The 16,464-nt window shown below is 39.6% G+C and overlaps 1 protein-coding gene across 2 annotated transcripts in view; it reads left to right on the top strand.

Annotated features, from left to right (window-relative positions):
* Positions 1 to 2,422: 2,422 nt before the first annotated feature.
* TMEM260 (transmembrane protein 260) overlaps positions 2,423 to 16,464 on the top strand; it is a 67,997-nt gene continuing 53,955 nt past the window's right edge. For both annotated transcript variants that reach the window (XM_032875316.1, XM_032875315.1), the window contains exons 1-3: positions 2,423 to 2,649; positions 7,490 to 7,521; positions 8,244 to 8,395. In XM_032875316.1, coding sequence (XP_032731207.1) covers positions 2,490 to 2,649; positions 7,490 to 7,521; positions 8,244 to 8,395 — 344 coding nt within the window. In that variant the 5' untranslated portion in view covers positions 2,423 to 2,489. The remainder of the gene's footprint in view (positions 2,650 to 7,489; positions 7,522 to 8,243; positions 8,396 to 16,464) is intronic.

The raw sequence follows: 16,464 nt of genomic DNA, 5'->3' as shown, positions 1-16,464 counted from the left end.
AAGAAAATAAATGCCTGCCTGTTGAAGACACTGTAACGGAGTCTCTGTTACCAGCTGCTAAATGCAATTCCCTAATGGATACACCAGTGGTCTCTCATTGTGCATGTATCCCTCCATTACACCAACATTTGTTAAGTACTATTTTGTGCCAGTCATCATTTTAGGCATGGCATACAGCGCAAATAAGACAGGCAAAGTGGGCCAGGTTTGAAATGTTGTTTAGATACATAAATAGGGAAATTGCAGTGCAGTTATTTTCTTTTAAAAGCAGCTGCTTAAAGGAAAGGATGGCAGTGTGTAGTTTTGAGATTTATTAGACTACATTTGCTACTTAAAATTTCAATAAAATTATTTTGGGAAAGGACACAGAAAAAGGAAAGTTAGTCTACAAGTGAGCCCTGGCCCCCTCCAGTGTTTGGAGGTCTGACAGAAGCAAGGCAGGGGCAGAGAGGCCAGTGGTACAAAGAGCCAAAGCAGTATTGTCTCAGGGAAGCCTGGAGGAGATGGTGCTCCAGGTGGGAGGGAAGCATCAGCGCACATCCTGAGAGGCAGAGCCGGGCGCAGACCGAGAACTGGCCCAACTTCATCCTCAAAGGAGATCAACCGTGAGGCTAACAAAACTTCAGTTTCATGGTCTGTCACTAGCAGGGGCTCCTTCCAATGCCTGTACCTAATTTTGTATCTGCAGTTTTGTATTCTTTTGCTCAGATGATTCTCCAAATTGTATGAACTCAAGCCCCACAAAACCTCGATCTGGCCCTCTTCACGTCCTTCACCCCTCTGTGACAACCTGACCACAGAGCCTGCACCGACATCTTTTCTTTCTGAGCTTCTTGGGACACGTTACCCTTTGCAACCGTTCTCTCCTCCACGCCTGCCATTCTGGAAATGAAGATAGGGGCTAATACTTGACCTTAACCTTGTTCTTGATACACTGTGCCTCGGTGAACTTATTCATCCTTCTCATCCCTACAGGAGAACTCCCAAATTCCTACTTCCAACACTGATCTCTCCTACCCATACATGGGCAAAGAATTATGCCCTTTCAAAAATAATTTGCCATGATAAAAATGTATCTTTTTATAAAGCTCAGGAGCAAAAGATGAAATGGACATGCTTGGCTCAGTCAGCATGAATCACTGGCACGCTCTTTCAGGAAAGAAATAGAAAGCAGCCTGTGTTAGCATGATGGAAGTCAGTTTTTTATAACCCTAATCTGCAAAGTGACATCCGTCACTCGTGCCTTATGCTCCTGAGCGCTCTGGACCCCACACAGGGAGAGGATCACAAACAGCAATCAATACTCGCAGTCCGGGGATCACTGGGCACTAATTTAAAAGCTGCCTACCACACGGCCCCTCACCTCCAGGAACCCCCAGTATGGCCGAGAAAGTATTATGTTAAGTACTTAAGACAAGGGCCTTGCCGGCACAACCACCTATCTCTGTAGGTGTATGTCACTCTTCAGTTGAGACACTGTGTTCCCATCAGAGTACTTGCGACATGTTCCAGATTGTCACTAATCTTCGGTGTATTTGGAGAAGCATTCCGCAGAGGATGCCCAACTCGCCTCCCACTTCAGAATAATTACTATAATAATGGAAAACGTAAGCTTAAAAATCTTACTAAGAGCCGTGCTGTGTGGTTGTCCGACAGTCCCCGTTCTCTCTCGCCTCGTAGCTCTGTACAGAGTACAGTGTCTCCGTTTCACTTGTCATGCTGTGTCAAGGCTCTACCGCAACAGCCCTGTTCATTAGAGCAGGAGACAACTTGAGCAGGATATAAATTACTGGCATTGACCCAGACACTCAAGTTTCTCAACTCATCGGTTGAGTTTTCCTCGTGGCATAAGGAAAAAAATAGACCAACGAGCGTACTTTCATCTCTCTGGAAGCAACTCTGCGATTTAATAATTCGCACACGGGATCGTCATGAATAGTAGTGAACAGGCGATGGGGTGCGACGTACCGGCCTGCTTCGCGCCCACCGTGCGCCCGCTTTGCGCGGCGCTGGCGCGATGCGGGCTCGGGCTCTGGACCGCAGCCCCCCTCGTGTAGTTCCACCCCACACCAGAGGGGGCAGAAGCGGGCCCGGCGCACCCCGGTTTGCGACCCCGCTCTGTCTCTGGCAGACCCGACCAAGTCAGTGTGAGGTGTGTGTGTGTGGGGGGGAAGCCGTACATCGGCAGCCCCGGGCCAGGGCTTCCTATATTAAAAGAAGGCTCTTGCTCGTGGTGGGCGACTGTAAAACACATTAGAACCCCGTGGGTCCCACCGCGTGGCGCGCTACTCGCGAACCCCTGGCCGGCTCGTGCCAGGCGGGCCGTGCCCTCTCCCCGCGCCCGGCGGAGGAAGGTGCGGTCCGGGGAGGGAGCCGACGCCCGACCCGGAAGCCGCTGAGCGGGGTGCGCTCGCCTGTGGCTGGGGAAGCTCGGGGCTGGCCGAGTCCTTGGGCCCGCCGCGGCCTCCTTCCCCGGGCCTCACGGGCCCATGGGTCCCCATGGCGACGTCAGGGGCCCGGCCCGGGGGCGGGCAGCCCGGGTGGGGCCGCGGCGCTCTGGGGGCCTCCGCGGCGGCGTGGCCGTGTTCGCCGCCGTGGCCGCCGTGTTCACCCTCACGCTGCCCCCCTCGGTGCCGGGGGGAGACTCGGGTAAAGTATCTCAGGGCCGCCCTCCCGCCCCTCTCCCTGGTGGGTCAGCTCGCGCCCCCCGCTCCGCCCGCCCGTGCTCCGTGCCGGGTTCTGCGTGCCAGGACCACCTTCTGTTTTCCATTCCCGTAACTGGTGTCTGTAGTTCTCCGACTTTGAAGAAGGGACTGGCTGGTTTCGCCTGGTGGGATTTAGCGACCTCTGCACCTGGCCAGGTCATTTTTCGGGACCCGAGTTTTTGCTTTCCATTCCCTTTTAGCCCACCGATGTTACTTACTGAGTCCTCATTGCGTTCCAGACAAAAGGGGTCAGGGGGAGTGTTCTAGGGCGGGTAGAGACTGTACACACACTACTGACCAAACAGCGACGCACCGTCGGAGGGAAGGAAGGTGGGATAGACGGGGGCGTGGGGCAGAGTGCCTCCTCCAGAATGGCCAGTCGGGAAAGGCCTCCGAACGCGGTATTTTAGTGGAAACCTGCATGTTGAAAAGGAGCCGGCCACGCCGAGTATTTGAGGGAGAACACTTAAAAGAGTGGAAGCCAGTTGTGGCTTAAAGCAAGCTGCTTCTGTTAAAAAGAAAAGTGCGGACCACTGAGAGCACATCAGCAATTGTTACCTATTTGTTACAGGATGGTTACACGCTTGGGCTGAGAAACAAGAGCCGGGGTTCGTTTTTGGTTTTGTCTTGCTGGCAGGTTAAGTGCCCATCCGATAATGCCAGTAGTGCTGTAACTTCTCGAGGGGGATCTATAGATTGAAAGAATGGAGTGTACTAGTTATGTCTTGCTTCGTAACAAGATGACCCCAAAGTTAGTGGCTTAAAACAGCAGATGTTTGTTATGTCACCTTTCCTGTGCATCAGGAATCTCGGCGCAGGTTAGCTGGGTGCCCTTCCTCAGGACAGGGTTGTTGTCATGGGTGGGCGGGAGCTGCGGTCTTCCCAGGGCTCATCTTGGGGGAGGATTCAAGCTTCTCACCTCAATCCCGTTCTTTGCCACGTGGGTCCCTCGGGAAGCCGACTGTTGTGAAGAAAAAGAGATGGCACCTTCATCTCCCACGTCTGTCATTTCCCGAACCGAGTCGTGGAAGTGATTGATAGACCACTGCCCGGTTTTATTCTTGGCAGTTCGTTTGTAAATCCAGCCCACGCTCATGGGGGAGAGGATTATATAGCTAGAACACCAGGAGTTGGGGGTCACTGGGGGCCATCTTCCCGGGCTAACTTCTAACTGAGGCTTCTTGATGTTCCTTTTATAAATCATTGCCTTTATTCTTTCTTTCAAATCCTACTGAACAAATAGGAAGTGTGTTTCATTAGTATAGTTGGAAATGGAGTTACTGTGTTTCCAAGGCTTACATTAAATAATAGAAATACCTATAGTTTTGAGAGTTTTGACAATGGAGAGCATTACTTAAAGATTGAGTAGTTCTGTACCTTGAGAGAAAGAAAGGAAAAGAGAGGAAGGAAGGAAGAAAACATTGACAGTTGCTTACCATGGTTCTTCCAGCCTGAAGTTTTGGGTGAGATGAATAAAAATAATTAACACTTACTGAGCACTTACTATAGGCCAGGCACTCTTCCAGGTGCTTTACATGTATTGTTGTTTTAATCCAGTTCTTAACCCCCTGTGAGGTAGGTACTATCAGTATCTTCCATCCAAAACTGAGGCTAAGCTATGTCCAGAATCACACAGCTAGAAAGCAGGGGCAGTCAAGGAAAGAACTGAAGTAGATTGACTTTAGAACATACACTCTCTTAACCCCATATATAGTGTTATTTAAAATCTGTGATTGGTGTCTTTATTAATACTGTTATTTTTTCCCAGTAGAATAAAGTTACTTATTTACATTAAGGTATCAGACTCTTTAGGTATTCTGATTTGTTTAGTGTGATGCTAAATAGTGGTCACATCTAATATTTTGGTGTTCTTTGTTGGGAATGATAAACTTTTCCAAGTATTGCCAGTAAAATTTGTATAATGATATCTTTGATAATCTTGTTTATATGTTGAAGGTACTGTCCTCCTTGAATGTTGTGGGTTTTTTTTTAATCAATAAACAGAACACATCTCAAAACCAATATAAAGTATGTATTTTTCTTCTTGATGAGTCTTAAATTATGCTCCATAAATCTTTCACATTGGGTAGCCTTGCCAAAATTATTTTTTACATTGTTTGATGCACAGTTGGTTTATGGGTGGGAACACTCATGATCCTTTGGAGGAGAGTATAGGAATCTCGCCTCCACATCGTTTACTTGGGAAAAATAAAGTAGCCTATTTATGTGTTTATATATTTTAAGGATACTGTCTAACAGACTTGATAGATGAGAATATAGTTATGTAATTAATATTAGAAAAGGTACAACACAGAGGGAGCTGGTTTTTGTAAAGGTTAAGCATCTGCTAACAATTCTGAGCTTGCCTCCCATTTGCATCTCAGACTGAAAAACTGTAATTCTCAAACTTGAATGTACCTCAGAATTGCCTGGGAAACTTGACCCTCAGTGCCAGAGGGTCTTAATATAGGTAGGTTTGGTCAAGGAATCTTCATTTTTAAAAAGAATCCAGGTAATTCTGGTGCAGGTTGTAATAAGACTTAACTTTGAGGAAGCTGTAGGTTAAGAGGTGGGAGTAACCATATCCAGGAGGCTCGTTTTCCCCTCCTAGTCACATTCTCTTTTCTCTTTATCATACTCAATTTTAAGAATAATGTTTCCCCTTTAGCTTTTTTCAAGGATATATTTATAGACGTTGAACTGTAGCTATCTTCCCTATTTAGATTTTAGTTTTAACATTTGATAAGAGGAGGTGATGGAAGTTTGTCACATTCCTGATTTTTATACCTACAGAAATTCGGTAAAGAGTAACAGCATTACGATTTTTTAATGGTAAGAAGTTAGAGAAAGTAGGGTATTTTTCTTAATGTTAAGTGCAATTCTAAATACATTTTACATGGAGGAGAATAAACCTTGACTTTGAAAGTTTGAACTTAACTGTGTTTCATCATACCAACAGAAATACCAAAAAGCTGATTAAAGCAGTTTGGGACTGAAGACAAGCTAATCCATTCTGGATAAAATGTCTTTGACAGTAGTTACAAAGGGAAATTAGTTTAAATATTTTTAGACCATAAACTATTTCTTTAAAGAAGTCTATTAAGATACCGAAAGTGCCTTTGGTTTCCAAAATGCTCTTGAATATGTCCAGAAAAGTTGAGGGTATCCTTGAGTTATCTAACTGACTTAGATAAGTAGTATCTGTCTTTGGGTGCCCTTATGGGGCTTCCATGACACGAGCAGTCATTCACCCTAAGATAGGGGTGTCTGAGTAGCAAGGATGACAATATGATTTGTCTTAACTGTCAACCTGTATGCAGGACTTGAATTAGTTTCTTTGTGGGACCAGAGGAGGAAGAGGTGGTGGTGTCTTCGACAGGCCCCTGAAATGGATAGGATAATATTTTCAACTTAGAAAAGACAGAAATGAAAACAACTAACTAGAATATAAAGCAATCTAAATGAGTGCTAAATAGAGAAGTTAGAGCAGGTTCTATGGAGGAGGAAGAAGTGATTCATTCTAGTGGGGGAGGCTGGGGAGGGGTGTGTATAAGGAAAGGTGTCACTGAGAAGGTGGCAATTGAACTAGGCTTTGAAAGATTTAGGAGAGAATACTGGGTGAGAAAATGAGTGATAAGAGGTGCAAAAGAACCATTCCAGAGGAACAGTGGGTAATCAGATTTGACTGAAGCAAACATAGGTTTCACTGATCTATGCCTTAAAAAGGGACCTTGGAGCCTTTAGAGGGCTGAGGAATGTGAACTTCATTTAGGAAGCAGAGAGTAGCCATTGAGAAATTTTGAATTAGTGATGACAATCCATCCTGTTTCGGGGAGATGGCATGGCAAGAGGTGATTTCAGTAGGAAGATGAAATAGAAAACTGGCCAAAGCTCTTGCTGTCATCTAGGCCGGAGGGTAAAGATCTACATCGTGGCTGGGACCTAGAAATTAAAGAAGAGCACTGATACCCATCAAAAGGTAGAAAATGGACATTAATACATTAACTAATAAATACTAGTAACTCTCATAAGCCCATCAACACTGATTACTTACATTGTTCTATACTGCAGTGTACAGGAATGAGTCATAAATAGTCCTTGTGCTCTGGATGCTTAAAATATTAACAAATAGACATTGAATTACTGCATTGTAATTTTAGAAATAATCACGGATGGTGAGGAATTACAAGGACTATGTAAATAATATAATGATTAGTGGTTTGCAAAAATATATGGTAGTCAGAGCTTACCAAAATAACCTGGAGCTAATAAGTGCTTGGCAATTATTTAAAGATACCCGACATAATCAATGTAGAGAAGGTATTCAAATGCCAGTTTAGGTCAGAATGGTACATGTGACGGAGTGTCCACGCCTCAGAGGTCTGCACATTTTACATTATCATAAAATTGCATCTTTGTAGACATTTTTATACTAAATTCTTGAGGACCATTACAGCATATTACACTAACATTCTATGAGAAGTTTCTATGTTTTTGCAAGTGTGCACAACTTTTAGGAAGGAAAATAAGCACTTATTAAGAACCAGAATTCACCTATGTTTCCACTGACCAGTTATTAAAGACTGATACAAAGATCATTTGTTCAGTAAGACCTAAGGGAGAAAATATCCTTAGACTATTTCATGCTGTTAAATCTCTACAGATTTACAGTTTTATCCAGTCAAATTAATGCAAAACCCCAGTGCAAGCATTTGGATTTTGGAAACTTTGGAGGAGTGTCATTTTCTAATAGTAATTATTGGTTTTACATTATTTTTTCACAGGGGAACTGATCACAGCCGCACATGAGCTTGGAGTAAGTATTAGTTTTATTGTTTAATCAATGCTCTCATTAACAGTTTTAGGAATTAAGAAAGTTTAATTAAGCATGGAGTAAAGTAGATTAATTTATTTTCAAACCCCAGTTTTTAGTAACTTATAAGTACAGTACGTGACAATTTACTTTAAGTTTTAAATCCAATTAAACTAAATTATAAAGCAAAGCCTTTACTATATGTACAGTAGCTAGCTTATTATCACCCCAAATTTTGTATAAGCTATGGAGAATAAAATAAATCGGGTTAACAGTTTTAATAAGTTTATTATTTAATAAACTTTATTATGGTTCATGATCCCTTTAGGCAAGACCTTAGGACTGTCAGCATGGTGGTAATCCGATAGCGGTGTGGTCTTTCAACTTTCTAACCAATACGAAATTTCAGAACCTGCTTTTTTTCAATAGCCTTTTACATGACCCTAATGTACTGTGAACCCAGAGAACAAACTGCTTAAGAACTGACAATGAAATATGTCACCCTTTCTCTAGGTGACACACCATGTGTTAGACGTTGCCAAATCCGCTAAAGAAAATATTTATTTGTATTGGCACAAAAGGATTACAATAGAAAACCACTATTCAAACATGTCGTCCTCGCCTCTTAGTCTTTATACTTGCCCGAGCAAAGGGCTACTTTGCAATTAAAGCCAGTGTGACTCTTGTGGAGGTGAAAACCTTCTAACTCGCTGATTTTTCCATAGGTTGCCCATCCTCCTGGCTATCCTTTGTTCACGCTGGTGGCTAAACTGGCAATCATACTCTTTCCTTTTGGTTCAGTTGCCTACCGTGTCAATCTCCTGTGTGGCTTTTTTGGAGCAGTAGCTGCGTCATTACTTTTTTTCACCGTTTTCAGGTAAAGTAGTTGATGAGTTAATATTAAGCTTGGCTAATTGGAGACGGAGCGTTCTGATGGCCTAGGTACATACATTAAATGAAACCCCAAAACGAGACTCTTTCATTGCTTGAATGGTTTTTTCCTAATCACTGCTGTGAATTCACTTTCTTAATTTCCAGTAATTTCATACGTACTTGACCCCTCAGATGATTACACAGTTGGATGTGCTTCCTGCAATGGGGTCAAGGTGTCACCAGTTCATTATCACAGTTCTAGAGTTAGGCAGAACTAAAAAGATTTGTTATTTTATGAAGATGCAGATGGGCCAGTTTATTTCAACAATATGAAGTTCCTATTTTGGGAAATGGTAAATATCATTTAATTACTCACAGTGTTGCTGATGGGCAGCTGCTTACCAGGTCAGAGTTAATGCCTAATTATATTGTATTCTAAATATATGCATCTTGTATACTCTTTGAAATAAGGCTGTTAATTAAGGAAATCAGTTTGGGATATGGTTTTGGTAAGGTTTCAGTTTGTTGCCTTATAGCTGTAGGGAAAGTATGCAAATTAGACCCCACTTACTTCACTGATGGAAGATTTTTTTAGTTTGGAAGGCTACCTTGCTTTTACAAAAATGGGTCATTAGTTTAGGACGTTGGTAAACTTCTTTGTCTTTGCTGCTCCTGTCTCCTTCATTCTTAACCAGTCTAACCTATGCCTAAGGAGAGTACAGTAAAAAATACAAGTTATGCTTTCTGCAAAGGGAGAACCAAATTAAAACAATTTTTTGTATGCAAATATAATTTGAATAGACAATTTCAAATGCCATTTTTGGAGACTAATGTTTTTATTTGCGTTAGTCATAAAATTGCCCTTTACCAAATTCTTTCTAAATTTCCTTTTTAATTATTTATAAAAGGGTAAAAGTTAACATAATTTTAACCCTAAAGCTTACTTTTAAATTTATTTGTGGAAAGCTTTCAGATTCAAATATTATAATTGTTGATCATTTACTACATTTGTATCTATATTATTTAATTCATCTTTATTTCAGTTTTACAGGTTTTCAGTGATAGCCAATCTTTCAGTATGAAATGATGAAAGTAGTATCTCTGCTTGGATTGATTAGTATTATGAACACTTTCTTTTTCTGAGTAATCAGAATAATCTTTAGAATTGTTTCTCCTGAATCCTATAATTAATAATCTGTTGTTATTTCTATGGAGAGAAAAACTGATCTTTAAAAATTTTAAATATATAGGTTGAAATGTAGAACTATTTGTATTGAATGTGTGAATTGATAATCTTCACAAGATATTTAAGACAAAGGCATTTAAAGAAAATTAGTACTTGTATTTATCTTGGTAGTTCATCTGTAATTTATTTTTTATTTGTTATTTTTTTATCTGTATTTTAGAAGATCATTTCTATAACATATTTAAATGCTATAGGGCTATCAAAAGCTCTTATGCAAATAAAGTAATTTGTTTTCTGAGAAAACCTTTCCATGTTTTTCAATATATTAATTGGTGATACCATTCTACATGAAAACCACTATAAAAATCATACATAAAAATCATGATTTTACAGAATCCAAATAGCTTTGGACAATAATTTTCCTTTGAGTTGTCTACATTTTAAAATAGCTTTTATTATCCTCCATGATTGTAATGGGTTTTAGATTAGCACACTTAACCTGTGACCCCCTTTTTTAAAATACAGTCTTAATGGTAAATTTGTATATTTGCTGGCATAGGCTTTAAATCAAAAACCCTTAATATGACTAAACTGGATATATGAGTGGTTTAAGAATGTTTGAGTAATATTGTGCTTGGGAAAGTTGCTTTCTTTCAGAAAAGGGATCTCACAATATTATCTCTTACATACATTTTAATATGAAAATACTTCATTATTTTGAGTACAAATAATTGACAAGGTACACGTCCTCTGGGAACAACCCAGTTCAAGTGGCAAATCTGTTTTGTCAAACAATAGACACCCTTCAGGAAAGAGCAAGCCATCTCTATGGTAATAGGACTAACAGTAGCCTATTGATTGAGTGGAAGAAGACATTATACAATGTCAGCTGGCTTGTTACAATTTCATTTGTTGTATGACCTGAACTTAACCTTTAAAACCTTTCTTCTGTGAATATAAACCCAACAGCAGGACACAGTACCTGTGCAGCCATTACAGTGACAGCTTTTTTCCAGTCCAGCGTATAGTAAATGTATTCCTTTACAGGTTGCCTCCTTTATTAGAATTTGTTGAGGAGACATTTTACTACTTTATTCATTGACAGGCCAAATCATCATTCCATTTTGTTGTGGAATATTGGAGGGTTTTGATCCAGGAAACAGTTTGATTCTTTCTCTACCCCATCACTTCAGAGAACATTACTGTACACGTAGGATTAGTGCTGACTGGTGCGCAGTAAATTAATTCTTTTAACAGGTTTAGGTTTTTTTCAGGTAATTGTTCCCATGGCATTCACTATATTTAGCTCTTGGGGTGGACATAAAGACCTTCTGTACCCTTTAAACAAAGATTGTATTTTAAAAGCAAATTTCTGTTTAAATGTGTTGATGTAAAAAGCTCCATTTTTTTCAGTAAACATGACATAGATTGAAAGAGCAATTTATTCGTTGCTTCCAATTACTATGTAATTTTTTCCTTCCTTGCATCTTTCTCTTGCTTTTAAGAGCCATAAGATGTCATTAACACTGCATTTTTTGTCAGTCTTTCCTAATGGTTGACAAGAACTCGTGTATATTTGCTTCGCCCTAATGTAGGAAAGCATAGGAGTAAAACAGCACTTTGAAAGCTGTATGCGTCGCTATACTTTATTGAATTAAAAATAGTCAGATTATGGCATTAATTTATATATTGTCTCCTTCAGGGGTATTTTTCAGCATTCACAATGTGAAGGGAGTTTAATACATTTCATTTATATGAAATAGTATTCATTTTATTAACGTGTACATCTGTGTTTTTAAGACTACCTAACGCAGGGGTTTGTAGGAACTGGGATTTTTCTCTTTTAAGGCCATTGAAGTAAATGATTTTTTAAGTTTGATGGTACGATACTTTAAGTGTCATTTTGAAATTCACAAATCTTAATAATATGAAATTTTAAAAGTTACAGGTCAGATAAGTCACTGATATGAATGTGATTTAGCATTGCTTAGTACTTGAATTTCAAACTTATTTTCTAAGCAACCTCAGACTAAGTCCTATGTACTTAATAAGGGAGGAACACTGAAATTAATGTCTTGAAACATCAACATGCTTCCATTTCTTATGCTCTGGTATCACTAAAAGAGAATGGAGTATGTTGATAGCATTGTATAAAAATTCTTTACCTCAGGGAGGATTTAAATTGCTTCTGATCTCAGATGAGGACACATCTTGTATCGTTTATTTTGGTAGGTCGAGGGCAGGAAATCTATTCTCAGTAGGCTTGAGAGTCAGCGTATCCTTTCCAAACTATTATGGGCCAAATGGAAGTATGGAAGAATTCATTAACAATGTTTGTTGTGAATCGAAAGTAGAACTATTTTAGTTTTTATAACCAAAATTCAGCGTTTACTTAAGACAAAGTTACTAACCATTGAATAAACAGTTTTTCAGGTATTTTTTTCTAGAAGGTACTGTTCTAAGAAAATTGCATTAAAAAACTTTCTAACACCGTTAACATTGTACAGGAAGAAATCAGATCTCTTAATGTCCACCAGGTTACCTAGAATATATGAATGTTAATGATAATTGAAGGTATATTGAAACTATGCCTGCTCACTACAAAGAACAGACAACCAATTGCAGTGATATTTAAATATCTTCTGGCAGATCATTTTGTGCCAGTATTTTACTTATGGGGTAAGTATGGGGTTTACTTTATTTTTTATAAGTTACATAATTCTAAACATTACGCTGCTGCCAAAAATTAATTCGATTAAACTTTCGGAAGAGGAAGATTTGATTCTGAGCGCTGTGTCTGCGATTCTTAGAGCTCCAGCTAAGATTCCATTCAATAAAGAATAGGAAATTAAAATGCCATACCTTAGAGAATGTAGAATCTCCTGCTTAAGGGACATTTGGATTTTCCAGCTCAAAGAGTATTTTAGATTATTGCCATAGAGAATAATGTCAAGCTCTTCCTAATTTCAGAGGTAACTATGCATAAGTAACAAATAGTCACCAAGTTTTTGTAGTTGAAGAAGAATGGAAAGTACTGGAGCATTAATTTCCATTCAGGGGACTATCTCTCTTGATCCCTGGTTAATTGATCACATATTTCTCTCAAACTTGTCTTAAAATTGCATTGACTCAGACTGGTTAAGCATATTAAGAGCTTGGTTCATTTGCATTTTCTTCTAAGTAGAGGGACATATTAGGCTCAAATAGCAGCACTTCGTTCTGAAGCGGGGAGAAAAGCAGGGCAAAAACTCTTTTTTAAGACTGTAGAGTCTTTTCTGACAGCTAGTCAGAGTTAGAATTAGTTCAAGGAAATGTTAATAATGCACTGCCTGGCCTAATCCCTTTGATATCACCAGGTATCCTCCTGTTCATGGGTTAATTGCTTTAAAAGCGAAGGCAATATTCTGAGCGGTGGGCCGCTTCACCTTTTCACAGCTGTTACCATTGAGTGACAACTAAATCCCATGTGTAAGATGAGGAAGAGCTCAATCTCCAATTGGGAGAAAATTTATGTAAACCACAATCCCTTCAGAATGTGCGGAAGTCATAGACTTTCTTGATTTACTCTGCTTTTCCCAGAAAGCTCTATTGTTCACTTTCCTAAGTCCCATCAACCCTTTGTAGCAGAATATCACAGCGGCAGCAGATAGCTTGAAATATATAAATGCTATCATAGCTCTGATTAATAGCAGTGCTTATGAGTCAAGTCTGATAACAGTGCAGCTCTCCACTCAATTTCAGATACTGCTAATGGAATCTGTCTTCTCCAATTGTAATATGAGAAGGCCTAATTTGCCATGGAGCTTGGAGCTGTCACCAGTAGGGGATTGTGGGGTCAGATGGGAGCTGCCAGGTTTTTGCCCTGCAGCTTGTATCTCTCACTTTGAATAGAGCAGCCCCCTGCCTGCCAGTTAGCTGATAGGCCGCTGTGGGGTTTATGCCACTATGTACAATAGGAAAGGGCTACATAGGCTGACTTTATAATTGTGAAGCTAGCTCATATTTCCACAGCTACTGTGCTGCATAATTTCTAATAAGTGGTTTTAACAAATGTCAGATTATGAAAAGTTTCCTCAATTACAAAAACTTATAAAACATTCAGATGGCTAAATCTGTTTCCTGCCGAGATTTTGCCACTGGAACTAGGCATCAGTCATTAACGGCTATAATATTTCTTAAAATTACAAATAAAATTCTAGATCGTAACTCACCTCTATAGATGGGCTGCCTTGCAGAGCCATAAAAACAGAAAGCGGTCGTAAGGAACTGATGTACCAGGATCTGCTTCATAACTTTGCTTGATAAGACTACTTATCGTTAAGTCTCTGTTTATCGAGTTGGTTAGTGTTGCTGATGCAAACTGTTCCATACCCTCATTCTGCTGATTTTAGTTATTTGGATCTTTTAAGTTTACCGCACCTACATTTAGTATTTTAGTGTTTTTAAAAAGTATGCAGCACCTTCTAAGTTTTGAGTGAAAAGGGACTTAGTGTGATGACAAGCCAGGGCCAGGGCCTCTGAAGAATATCCTGGGATATAGTTTTTAACCATTCAGGTTAGCTGCTGAACACAGAGTAACACTATTAGCTTGAGGAACAAGGTTATTTGAGGTCTTCTGTGTTTTTAAACATTTCGAACAAGATACGAAAGTTTGTAATTTGGGAGTTATTTTAAAGCAGCCTGTGCTTTCAGAAGAATTCCCTCTCCTTATACGAGTTATTTGGCATACCAGGAGAACTTAGTAAAAAAGTAAAGTGTATGATGGTGAAAAAAGCCCAGCGTTTTTTCTTTTAGATAATCAGGTAGAAGTTGATGAGATAATAAAAGGTATTGTTCTAAACCTTTATGAGTTATTGGTTAGTGCATAAATCTGAATTTTAATGGGAATTGTGTGATTATATCTTATTTTCAGATGCTATTCATAATCTTACTCCCTCCCCGTCAGTTGTGGTTTTTTTTTTTTTTTTTTTTTTTTTGTGGGGGTGGTTTTGTGTGTGTGTGTGTGTGTGTAACTCTACAGTTTTTTCTCCAATTTTATTTAGTGGCTTAAAATCAGGAATAATACTTTGTTCTTTTAGTGTACTGGTAGTTGGTATTTATGTAGCTGAAAATTTAGGCCAGAACCTGAATTGAATCTCATGAAATAGAACAAACCTTGGGAGGATTTTATCTGGAGTGAAAGTAAATTTTCATAAAACGTGGGAAAAGGGATTATTTGCAAGTTTATTAAAGGTAGAAGTAAGTGTATATCTTTTTAGGTGCAGTGGTGGTGGCTTCCATGATGTTATTTTAATATACCACGCCCTAAATGATTGACTTATGTTAATTAGGTCCAAGCTTTAAAATGAACAGGAAAGTTCAGGTTCTACTGTTTATTACATGGCCACTGGTTATAATTTGCCCACAGAATGCCTGGAACATATTAGATGCTCGTTGTGTTTTTGCTGCCACTAGGTTGAGTGAACTACCATGGAAAGAGAGGCTCAGCAGTAGCTAGCTTCCCAGTTTGATCTTTTTCCAAGGACACAGAAGAGATGAATATATGGGTGTTGATTATGTGATTGAGCCAGAAGGTAACATTTATATATTTTCATAAACAAGACCAGAAAGATAAGCACTCAGGAGGATGGGGGTGGTAGATTTGCTGTTCATTGTGTCCTGCTTTATCTTACTTCTCCCCTCTAATCCATTACTTTTTTTTTAGTCATCAGTGTGAGTTGACACTAATAGTCACTTATTTAATGATCAGTCTTGGAGGCTGCATTGTGGCCTGCCTACTTGATCCTACAGCCTTCCAGCAGGAGTTTGCAGCGTAGAAGGAGGGTGGTGTACCCTCCATGTTGGGTCCTTCGCATGCAAGGAAGGAACACTGAAGACAAACACATCCATGAATTTTATGAGGCACATCAAATGTGTGTTCTGAAAGAATTTCAGGTTTCTGTTATTTGCCTTTTGATTGAGGGTTAGACAAACATGTGACTACACATGAAAATCAAATACCATGTAGTGGAAAGAAAAATATACCTTATCATCAATAGCAAACCTGTGTCAATGGTGTAAATTGTAACCTCCTGATTTATCCATTGTGTCAACAGATGAAGAGTATTCCATCAGTGAGAAAACTGCACAATCAGTACCTTTCCTAGGAATCTTATCTAGGTTTCATGGATTTCATGGACCAAAAAGAAGGCAGTTATGTATTAACCATAGAATTCTGAGCTTCACGTTTGTTAGGATAATCTTAATCCTCACCCTATATTCGTTAACTCAGTGGAGAATTTTTGTTATATGTGTCATCTGGGTGACATTTTAAATACTTGACCACCCTTCCCGTACCGTCTGTCATACTCTTGGTATATCTCTCCCTATTGAGTAACCACTGCTTTACTAGAGTGGGAACTACATGATGTGAGTGTTAACCCAAGCAAAGAGCAATTAGGAAGATTTATTTACTGCAAAATACTGGAAAACATATTATGTGTCACATAAGAGTGTTTATTTATATAAAATATACTTCAGTGACTTTTAGGTTATTTGATGTTACCAATCATCTGTATGATTGATTTACACCATTAAGATGAGCCCTTATATTCAGCATACCTCTTTCACAGTGTAAAAACTTGATTTTGATTGTTAGCAGTAACATGTAACTCTCTTTTACAATGTAGTGGTTGTGTTATTAAAATTATCACAGTCGGGGCGTCTGGGTGGCTCAGTGGGTTAAACCTCTGCCTTTGGCTCAGGTCATGATCCCAGGGTCCTGGGATCGAGCCCCGCATCCGGTTCTCTGCTCGGCAGGGAGGCTGCTTCCACCTCTCTCTCTCTGCCTGCCTCTCTGCCTACTTGTGATCTCTGTCCGTCAAATAAATAAATAAAATCTTAATAAA

Source organism: Lontra canadensis, unplaced genomic scaffold (assembly GCF_010015895.1).
Source record: "Lontra canadensis isolate GAN:19392208 unplaced genomic scaffold, GSC_riverotter_1.0 scaffold55, whole genome shotgun sequence".
NCBI lineage: Eukaryota > Metazoa > Chordata > Mammalia > Carnivora > Mustelidae > Lontra > Lontra canadensis.
The sequence above is the reverse complement of the archived record's forward strand: the minus strand, read 5'-3'. Positions and strand labels throughout refer to the sequence as shown.